Source organism: Sinocyclocheilus grahami, unplaced genomic scaffold (assembly GCF_001515645.1).
Source record: "Sinocyclocheilus grahami isolate Dianchi unplaced genomic scaffold, SAMN03320097.WGS_v1.1 scaffold510.1, whole genome shotgun sequence".
Classification (NCBI taxonomy): Eukaryota; Metazoa; Chordata; class Actinopteri; order Cypriniformes; family Cyprinidae; genus Sinocyclocheilus; species Sinocyclocheilus grahami.
Genome location: NW_015505689.1, coordinates 108,251 through 119,442, shown reverse-complemented (window position 1 = coordinate 119,442; position 11,192 = coordinate 108,251). Strand labels below are relative to the sequence as shown.

At 36.5% G+C, this 11,192-nt stretch overlaps 2 protein-coding genes across 2 annotated transcripts in view; one reads left to right on the top strand and one right to left on the bottom strand.

The window, feature by feature from the left end:
- clcf1 (cardiotrophin-like cytokine factor 1) overlaps positions 1-6,270 on the bottom strand; it is a 21,118-nt gene extending 14,848 nt beyond the window's left edge. The window contains exon 1 of the mRNA XM_016237289.1: positions 6,234-6,270. Within this exon, the coding sequence (XP_016092775.1) occupies positions 6,234-6,255 (22 nt within the window). The 5' untranslated portion in view covers positions 6,256-6,270. The remainder of the gene's footprint in view (positions 1-6,233) is intronic.
- A 994-nt stretch (positions 6,271-7,264) lies between these two features.
- Positions 7,265-11,192, top strand: part of LOC107554702 (FACT complex subunit SSRP1-like) — a 21,994-nt gene continuing 18,066 nt past the window's right edge. The window contains exons 1-3 of the mRNA XM_016237288.1: positions 7,265-7,427; positions 7,753-7,808; positions 10,413-10,598. Coding sequence (XP_016092774.1) covers positions 7,755-7,808; positions 10,413-10,598 — 240 coding nt within the window. The 5' untranslated portion in view covers positions 7,265-7,427; positions 7,753-7,754. The remainder of the gene's footprint in view (positions 7,428-7,752; positions 7,809-10,412; positions 10,599-11,192) is intronic.

The following is an 11,192-nucleotide window of genomic DNA, read 5'->3' as shown; positions in this document are numbered from 1 at the left end:
TTCTCTTTTTTTTTGAGCTCAGGGGTGTGAGTGTGTGTGTGTGGTCCTCTACTCTGGGACGTGTTTTTGTTTTGGAGTGTGTGTGTTTGTAGGTTTCTGTTTTGGATTATGTGCATATACATGCCTGTACACAGACCAGTGCATTTGTTGCATTGGGTATTGAGCGTGTGTGTGTGTGTGTGTGAATGTGCCCATCCAGAGACCCTTTCACACCAGAAATCACACTGGGAAAATGGGAGCAAATGAGAACGAACCTCTGAACGAACGCGAAAGGTTCACGCAGTGCTCCTATTATGAGTGTGTGTGAGCCTCGGGGAGTCACCCGGCACAAACACATCGCACATCGTGTCTCTGTTCCCTTTCTTTTTTGTGTCATGCATTCAGAGGAACAAGGCAGAGATGTGTAATTACTTGTTTGAGGCATTGTGTTTTCAACAGGTGTGAAATATGTGCGCCTCCTCCCCTCTGCTTTTTCTTTTCATCTCTGTTCGTCTCCTCTTCTTGAACCTCACGTTCATTTTTCCTCAATCCTTGCTGTCACACATTGTTTCTCTCTCCTTCCCCTCATATTCCCCCTGTCAAGTTTTCCAGGTTGTTTTTGATCTTCTCACACACGCCTAAGTTTCCTCCCCTTCTTTAAAGTGGTTTATCTCTTTTTTGCCCCCGGCCAAAATAACAACAGCTTATTAACCTTGATTAGCCCCGCCAGTTTTTCTTTTCAGAGCTGTTCCTCTCTTTTCTCTCTCTAATGCACTCATTCTTCTTCTCATCTAATACTCTACCTGAAACACACACACACACACACACCGATCCTGACACACCTTTTCCCCAACCCAAGGTCACGGTAATCGCCCAAGAGTCTGTGTTAGATCAGTAGCAGGGTGTGGAAGAGTTTAGCAGTGCATCTCCAAAATCCTGATCCAGCGCAGCATTAAAAACAACAGATATACTGAAATCTTCCATTAAAGTCTTATAAACATTGACTGACATCTTATTCTTATTTGAACTGTCTTTTGTTCCAATGCATAACTGGATAAGAGCACCCTGAGGAACTTTTTATTGCCCCAAGGTTTCAGAGCTCAGAAGACTCTGTATTGTTTCATTAAAGCATTAAGATCGTCTCAAATGTTTCTGCTAGTATATTTCCACAGAGAAATGGTAATAGACAACTGCTAACGTGTAATATATAAATAAAGGTTCTTTATTGGCATCAATGGTTCCATAAAGACCCTTTAACATCTCTCCATTTGAACAAAACGTTCCTTACAGTGGAAAAAGGTTCTTCAAATGCTCTTATAAATGCTTCTTTTTAAGAAAGGAGATCAAAACTGCTCTTCTATGGTATTCACTGCAAAAAAAAAAATTTAAACCTTTATTTTTAAGAGTTTGAGAGCTTTAAAATAACGTTGATTTATGCCGCTTGCAAAACTTTGCTGAGAATTTTTTTTTTCTCTGGATTTTGATCGCAGGCTCTGGTATCTTGGTTTCAAGCGTCTTTGAGATCTCTTCTGAAACTTTCTGAGAAAAAAATCAAAGATGAATCGATTACACTTAAATATTGAGGTTCTTGTTTGCCATCGATGGTTCCATGAAGAACCTTTAATATCCATAAAACCTTGTCAGTGGACAAAAGGTTCTTTATAGTGGAGAAAGATTCTTTAAATCTTCACACTAATAATGGTTCTTTTAAGAACTGATCACTGTAAGGTTATTGAAGGAACCAAAAATCATCCAGTTTTTAAACCTTCATTTTTAAGAATATTTAGGCTCTTTTTCTCTGAAAACAACTGGAGAGGCAGATACAACCGAGATATTGAAGAGATCTCATTTTTTTTATTTTTCTTTCTTATGAAAGTAGGCACCACGCACATACCAATAACATCATCATGACATCCTTTGTAGACTTTTTCCAAAGAGTTTTCAAAAGAAAATGTCCAAAATCCAAAGTCATTGAATGAACGTCGCAGCACGCATCTCCACAACAATCAGCACGATTTGATGTTATTTTTACAACATTTTCTTAAGCTTACTATCTATGGGTTTGAGCACAGATAAAAGTGGTGTTTCTTAGCAAACACACACAGTTAAACTCTTTTGACTCGGGAACTGCAATTTTTCTCATGGCATAGTAGATCTTATCGAGAATCACATGAAGAATGTTCTTCTCTCTTGTTGCTTATTTGGATGTGAGCACAACAGCTCAAAAACAGAGCACTGGCATATTTACATAACCCCTGAAACAAATCCCCCGCGACTTTATTGAATAACAGCGGCTTTCATTAGGACGGATCTGCGTGTGTGTGTGTGTGTGTGTGTGTGTGTCCTGCAACTGGCAGCAATGATATGATGTCAAATCGGTATATCAGTCAGTTGCGCTGTCTTTCTCTCCGTCTCACACACATGCACACGTATAGCCTCTTGCCTTCCATCTTCTGACTGATTTGTTGCCTCTGTGTTAACACTAAACAGACGATGCTCCGAGGCTCCAGTCAACAATACCAAGAATTCTGCATTATGGTGCAATATCATAAAACATGTTCCCTCCTATCACATCATATAAAGTTATATTGCCCATATGATGGGCTGGTCAGTTCGGTGCACAAAGAGGTTAGTCTTTCATATTCATGAGCGAGTGTGTGTGTGTGTGTTTGTGGAGGGGGTCAGGGTCATGTTGTGTGTCTGTGTACAGTTAAGTAGAGATTTATGTGCAGTCTGCACTCAATCAAACGTGCATTCCTTCACTGACTAGACACACACACACATGCATGGCACTAGATGGATGTTAGAATATAAATGCATCTTTACACACATGATGGATTGTCACGGCGATTCTAGATGTCTCATTCACACACTCCGTGATCTCTACAAGGCGACACACACTCTTCAATCTCCCTGTGGATATTTAGTTTGAATTTTAAATGGATGGAGGTTGGCCTGAAATGTTGTCTGCTTTGCCAAAAACCTTCAGAACAAAGAAGGAATGGACAATAAAACCTGTGCTAGGAGAAAAATCCTCACTTTCCCTGAACTTTCTGTCTAAAAATGAAGGCTCCTTATTGGCTCTGATGGTTCGAAGAACCTTTAACATCCGTGGAATCTTTCCATTGCACTAATGGTTCTTTACAAAAAAGCTTTCCATAAGAAATGCCATAAGAACCATTTAGGTTCCCTAAAGAACCTTTCAACAAACAGTTCCTAAAATAATTTTTTTTTTCTTAGTATGGAGAACATTTTAATAATCTAAAGAAGCTAAAGTTAGAGTTTTTAGTGGGAAATGTTCTTTAGTTTATTAATAAGTTCTTCTTTTTAGGAAAATTCACTGAAAGGTTATTTATTTTATTGATGGCTCCACGAAGAACCAAATTATGGAATCTTTCAATTGCACAAAAGGTTTTGTGCAAAAACCTGGGAAAAAAAGTAGAAAAAGGTTCCTTATTATTAAATAAAAAAAGACGGAAAATCTTTCTTTTAAGAACTGTTCAATGAAAGGTGTTCTTCTATAAAATGAAGATTCTTTATTGACATTGATGGATGAACGTTTAACAATTTTCTTGATATTACACGCTTAAATAAATATAAAAATAAATAAATAAATCACATTTTAGAGTACACAAAGATTATTTGTAGAATAAAAAATGTTCTTTAGATTTCTAACATTTTCTTTTCTCTACGAAAAATGGCTCTTTTAGGAACAGTTTACTGAAAGGTTCTTCGGGGAATCAAAAATGGTTCTTCTACAAAATGAAGACATTGATGGTTCCATGAAGAACCTTTATCAATCTTTCTATTTCACAAAAGATTGTTTATAGTAGAAAATGTTCACTGAAAGGTTCTTTATTTTATCAATGGTTCCTTAAAGAACCTTTAACAAATTCTGGAATCTTTCTATTGCCCCAAATGTTTTAGATTATTAAAATGTTCTTCACACTAATAAAAAAAAGCACTGTTCACTGAAAGGTTCTTTATTTTATCAATGGTTCCTTAAAGAACCTTTAACAAATTCTGGAATCTTTCTATTGCCCCAAATGTTTTACTTTATTAAAATGTTCTTCACACTAATAAAAAAAAGCACTGTTCACTGAAAGGTTCTTTGGGGAACCGAAATGGTTCATCACTGCAAAAAAAACAACTTTTGAAACCTTTATTTTTAAGAGTTCACATACAATTATCTTTGATCTTTTTTCTCATGCTTTTTTCAAATTTCAACTTTTTCTGTTCAGTTCCGATGCACTATATCTCTACCGCTTTTATTATCTTTCTTTTTTCACTCTTGTTTTTTTAAGTGATCTCTTCCCTCCCCCTCGCCAGTCTCCCATCTCTCTGACTCAAGTTTCTCATTTAACTTTGTCCAACTCTTGAAAATAAATACAACAGAATGAAGAGCAGCTATCTGCACGTCCAGTCTGGAAGATCAAATATGGAACTCAAACAGTTTGAGATGGAAAGCAAGAAAGAAAGAAAGAAAGAAGTGGGAGAGCGAAAGCGGCTTGGTGAAGCGAGGGGCCATGTTAATTTGGGAAAAATGTAAACAGCATGTGTAACTGTTCAAACCGTGACCAACTCATTTTATATCATTCCCCTGTGCTCGCTCGCTCCTTTTTCTTTTAGAGGGAATCTGGGCTGCGTTAACCCTCTTTCCTTTCCTCCATCACTCCATCTCTCTCTTTCTCCTTAAGCCCTGCACTTCCTAAAGCTCTTCATCCCTCCACCTCGCTTATACACACATGCTCTCTCTCTCTCTCTCTCTCTCTCTCTCTTCTTCCCTAAACTGACTGTCTTGTCTGCATCTTTGCCTGAATTAAAATGCAAATGCACAGGGCTCTGTGACATGTTAATGGTTTGGGGCTTTTTTTCTGAAATCATCTGTGTGAGTTTGAGTGTTTTTGGCAGTTTTGGCTGTGTATGATTGCTGTGATAGATGCACGTGGGACAAAATGAACTGTAATGGGGAAAAGAGAATGTGTGTGTCTCTCTCTCTCTCTCTCTCTCTCTCTGTGTGTGTGTGTGTGTGTGTGTGTGTGTGTGTGTGTGTGTGTGTGTGTGTGTGTGTGTGTGTGTGTGTGTGTGAGCGTGACAGACTGCTCTGCTGCTTTGTTCAGGCGTAAATCGCATCATTTCGTCACACACTCTTCCTCCTTTTCACAGACATGCATGGCTCCCTGAAGACAGATGCTGTGTGTGTGTGTGTGTGTGTGTTTAGACCCTGGATAACTTGAATCATGTACATTCTCATATCAGTGTCGGTTAACAAGACGGGTGAGTTTGCCCTATGAACCAAAGAATAACTCGTCTTATATGCATATGTCTGCCTGTGCTTGCATGTGAGGAGCAGATTTATGAAAATGTGCCCACAAATATAGTGAAAAAACTTTTGAAAAAGCCTTCTGTTTGAAAGGTTCATAAATTATATTTTGCTCTCTGAAATTAACAAGTGTGTGAGAGTTTAATAAAAACTATCGTGTCATTCAGATTTTTCACCAATATGTGAGTACGTTTCCTGCTTTAACTCTGATATTTTAGGAAATGCTTTGTTATAAATTGATATTTTAGTGTGAAAATCTCTGACTATAAATATTTGTTTAAAATAATATAATTTTAAACTATTTTAAGAACAACCTAAAATGTGTATTTCTGTTATCCAACTTTACATTCTTCTTCGTCACGTAGGCCTAACATGTTCATTGAAGTCGATAAAAAGTGGATAAACTCAATTTGCTTATCTCATTAAAAAGTACTCATTTTAATCGGATAAAGCCTACTTATATACTTAAATAAGTTATTATCAGTCTCGCGCCCGCGTGTAGGCTATATGCAAATACAAATATTTCAGGAGACTTTTAGGGCAACAATTCAATCGATTACTTGCCATGAAATCTTAAAGCTATCTGAACTAAACATGTGCCGTTAACTCACTTTAACGAAATGGACTTACTTCGATTGTTAGGCCTCTCAAAGCAGTCTTTCATAGAAGCAGTCTTTGACAGATTTGAGAGTTTTTGAAATAGTTTAGAAGAGTCAAATATTCATATGCTTGAATCACTCTGCAAATAAAATTACATGCACACAAACAATTAAAAAAAACTACTGAGGATTTAAAGCTCTGAGAAAAACTCGGACCAAATATATTAATTAAATTTTATAATTATCTGATCTGAATTAGCTAATAATAATAGGCCTAATAATAATAAATGCATATAATTAACAGTGAAAAGCCCAAGTCGCTCATGCCTTACCTTTCCAGCGATGCATTTTCATTTAGTTTCCGTTCAGATGCGTTCGTTTATGCGTCACTCCTCCGGTATTGCCTTTATTGACAGTGAGATTATTGAGATTGTGTGTTTAACACACATGCGTGGGTTTATTTCAGAGGCGTGCTGAGAGGATAAGCGCTTCATTTCACCGCGTGGCATTAAAAGAAGAGGAAGGATTAACACTGGGATTATTGCATAACTCTTCCGAGCCTGTGATGTTTGATTGATCTGCTGTCAGATGCTGCTTGAGCGGATGAAGGGCGTCCTCTGCTGTTTAACACCGGGATCAAACCATGTCTGATAATGACTCAAATACACGGGAACAAATGCCTAGAAAGATTATTTTACCTTTAACTGTATATGTTTATAGCTATTGTTTTATTAAAAGCAGAAGCGAAAATCCAAAGTCAGGTTTATTGTATTTTTCTCCCCAGTGCGAGACAAAAAAAACAACAAAAAAAACAATTTTAGAAATGAACTATACATTAACACAATGTTAAAGACAACACCTATAGCCTACGCGAGAGACAATACATGCAAACTTTATTTTCATATTCAAATATTTTGAATTTAATTAATTATTATTTATATTAATAGCTTATATTAATAATAATATGTTTGATGTATTTTAACATAATAATGCAATTAATAATAATATGTTAACATGATCACATTTTACCATTTTAAACATGTTTTAAGATATTTAGTTAGTATGTTTTTATTTCATTAGCCTATGTTTACGGTCATTATATATATATAATAAACTTAAAATAAACATTGCTTTTTCGGTTAAAGGAATATAGATTTGATATGTTTCCACTGCGAGACAATTAAAAACAAAGTAAGGAAAAAGACACATACACGAGAGACAATAAATACAAACTTTATTTTAATATTCAAATACATTTTTAAATTCGCTTAGTTGTTTTTTTTTTGGCGTATCTGAATAAATAATAATAATAATAATAATAATAAAAATATTGAAACGCGAGTCAGGAAAACGTGCGCGCGTGTCTCCTCAACACTACTTCCGGTTCCGGAGGCTTGACGCGGGAAACCGGCGAGTAGAAGAAGAGCTCGATCGTCGAAGTTATCTCTGTGTTTAACGTTACATCGAATATCCTCACCTCCGGGAAACACGGCTATTGTTATTTATAAAGTCGCTCTTCACCCAAAGTAAGTGTCAGAATAAGTGTGTATTGTTTACTGATGAAGTTAAAGGAGTCGCGCTCGCTGCACGTGCGGCGGTGTTTCAAACCCCGCTAAACTCGTCTAGCGTGCTTAGCATTTCTAGCTGCGCTAGCGCCTCAGATTCACAAACTACTCTCTGTAACCCAGCCCTTACAGCACAGAATGCTACTTTAAGCGCACGAAGATGCTAAAGGAGTGTGATTAGTGATAGTGCAGCTCTGAAGTGAGTGCAAGTCTTCAGAGCGAGACTAACTCGTTGTGAATGCGATGCTAATGTTGTGCCTCTGTGTTGATGTGTGTTTGTTTACAGAGATGGGAGACACGCTGGAGTTTAATGACATTCACACAGAGCTGAAGGGATCGTGGGTAAGTTAGGCGATGCTAAACTTTCACTAAAGTATGGATTCATTTGTACTATTATTATTATTTATTAAACGCATAAACTGGCTAACATTAAAATGACCTCTAGGTGTCGCAGTTTGACTTCACCTCGACTGGCCAGACAAAAATTAAAGGGGTCATAAGATGCATTTTTTTTAAAAAGATCATTATTTGGTGTATTTGGTGTAACAGAATATGTTGACATGCTTTAATGTTCAAAAAACACATTCTTTTTCAAATACTGTACATTATTGTAGGTCCTCTATGCCCCGCCTCTCTCAAACGCTTCGTTTTCTACAAAGTCCCTCCTTCCGACAAGCGCAGTCTGCTCTGATTGGCCAGCTGACCCAGTGCATTGTGATTGGCTGAACACCGCAAGCACTCGTCGGAAATGTAACGCCCCTTACCATAATCGCAGCTTAATCTTTCAAAATAAATGTGAAGACAGTAAATAATGTCATGAGTTTTACCATCAGTTCAAGCCCGAAAGGTCGCGTCTCCCTGACATGCTGCTTCAACACTAACTGCGTTACTGAAACCACGCCTTCTTTCTCTGCGTGCACATTTGGGTGCATTATGCAAATATTTCCACATAGTGAGGTAGATATGTGGGGGCGTGTTAGAACGAGCCGTTTTAGGGGGGCGTGGCAGAGTCTTAACTTTGATAAAGAATATCTCTTTGGTTTTGAGACTTCATTGCTCTCTTGTTGTATTTTGATTGCTTCCATTGTCTTCATTTGTAAGTTGCTTTGGATAAAACATCTGCTAAATGACTAAATGTAAATATTTGCATTGTTTTGCCCCCACAATAAAAATGTCAGATCTTTGATCATAAAACTGATAATTTAAATATCATCTTGCTAAGACATTATTGAGATATAGAGTGACGACTGATTTATTTATATACATTTTGTTATAAAATGTCATTGATTTACATTTTGAACGGTCAGAATTTAATTTCAGGGCTCGACAGTGCGACCATTTCAGTCGCATTTGCGAATGAAAACTACTGCGTGCGACTGTGAAATTTATTTTAGGAGCACCAGTGCGACTGATCATCATCATATTTGTGATTGCGCTCAGGGGAGCTTCAAAGGTTTCTACGTGTTTTTGCAGCATTGAGTAATGCATCACAGACATATCTCACGAATCCTTTCATAAGCAAAGTGTAGACCGGGTGTAAATAAGAGATTCATTGCGCAGTGTAGAGAGCTTCGTTGATTATTATTGTGAGATTGCGATGAACTAAGATGAGTGACAGCTTTTAATGATGTTTAAGGGAGTTTGTAAATGTGATACTGATTTAATACAACAGTTCAATAAACAAGAAGTTAATATTAAGTGACTTACATTGTCTGACTATAACACCATGGTCTGATTTTGCTCTATTTCGTCGTTGAAAATAGTTTAAAAACAAAGACACAGCGGAGCCGCTGCGCATCTCCATTCAAACACAGCGGTGTTTAGTTTATGAATGAACTGCGTTTTTAAACGAATCTAGTGAGTCAGTGATTCATGATTACCCATTCATAAAGACAGTCACTTGCTTCGTTCCTGAATGAATCAGCCGTTCGAATGAATCAATTGAATGAATGATTCAGTGATAAAATCAGTGACTTGCTGCCACCTGCTGGCAGTTTGTTTCATTTTTAAAGTATATTTTCAGTTATTTAAATCATTTAATATTTCTATATTCAAAATTTTATATTTAAAACATTAATCTCATCATGAATTTATGGATTTAATTGCACTCTTGCCACCTCTGAGCCTCATTAAATGAAAAGTGTGAAAGTACATCAAGGCACTTTTGTGTTCTTCTGTGCCACCTCTACAGATTAATTTTGTTAATACTGATTTCATTTGATTTTTAACTGGTTTCTTATTCTACTCTTATTCTGTCGTTTTAAAAAGCTTATAAAATAAAAAATTAAGAATTTGACAAAAGATGACATACTTTTAATAAAGTTAGAGGAGTCAAATATTACCTCGTAATGGGAAGGCTACTTTTTGATAACATTTTGGATAATTGATTAGAAGGTGCTCCTAAAATTGTGACGAGCCCGGTTTACTAAATATCAGCATCTGCATGTTTTTGCTCAGTTTTTCCTCCTCCAGTTTGAGCCCCATATTCGTACTTTATGAGCCATAAAATCTGATGTATCAAATATGATGCGAAGCATGACAATGCAGACTTTTTAGGTTTTCTTTAATATCTTGTCTGATGATTTAACAAATGGTTCCATTTAAAAAATAAAAAAAAAGATATTTCTGACTATTATTCATATGTCAGACCTTACAGGATTAAAATCAGGACACAGAGTGCTGTAGTACTGTTTTTGTTAATACAGTTCCTACTGCAGTGTTGCGTGCTGTAAATGTTGTCAGATTTTTTTCTGCAGTAATATAATGCCATTCCAAACATACGTGTGACACTTGCATGCTGGGATTGTGTTTATATGTGAACCTTAAAGAACGCACAGAGAGTATGTAATGTACATGAGGATATACCGCTGTCCAGAAAATTAAAAGGCAGTGACGTAGGAATGATCTCTGAATGCTCTCCTCTCATTGCTGTCTGTTTGTTGTCAGAATGATGGCCGGCTGAGGTTCAGCAAGCAGTCTGTGGTCTATAAAAGCCACAAAACAGGGAAGGTGGACAGTATCCCGGCCCCTGAGCTCTCTGCGGCCCAGTGGCGTCGCGTCTGTCTGGGTCACGGGATCAAACTGGCCACCAGCACCGGACTCGTCTACAGATACGATGGCTTCAGAGACACCGTGAGTGTGACGGTCGACTGAGAACTGACCAATCAGGGCTGCATATACAGTAGGCAACATTTGAAGTGGATCAAAACCTTTCATCAAAGTTGACCTAAAACCAAAATGCGTTCTTGTCTTAGGACAGCTTTAATGAACATTTTTGATCCACTTCAAATGTTGACTATAGTGTAGATAAATGTAATTAGGGCTGGGTGATGAAAATATGATATATATTAGTGCTGTCAAACGATTAACCGTGATTAATCGCATCCAAAATAAGTTTTTTGCATAATATGTGTGTACGGTGTATATTTATTACGTATATATAAATACACACACACACACACACACATACAGTATATATTTTGAAAATATTTACATGTATTTACAATACATGTAAATAATTTATTTTATAAATATTTTATATTATATTATAATATAATATAGTAATATATAGTATTATAATTTATTTTATAAATATATTTATATATAAACAATGTTTCTGAAATATATACATGCATGTGGGTGTATTTATATATACGTAGTAAATATACACAGTACACATACATATATTATGTAAACAAAAGCTTCTTTTGTATGCGATTAATCATT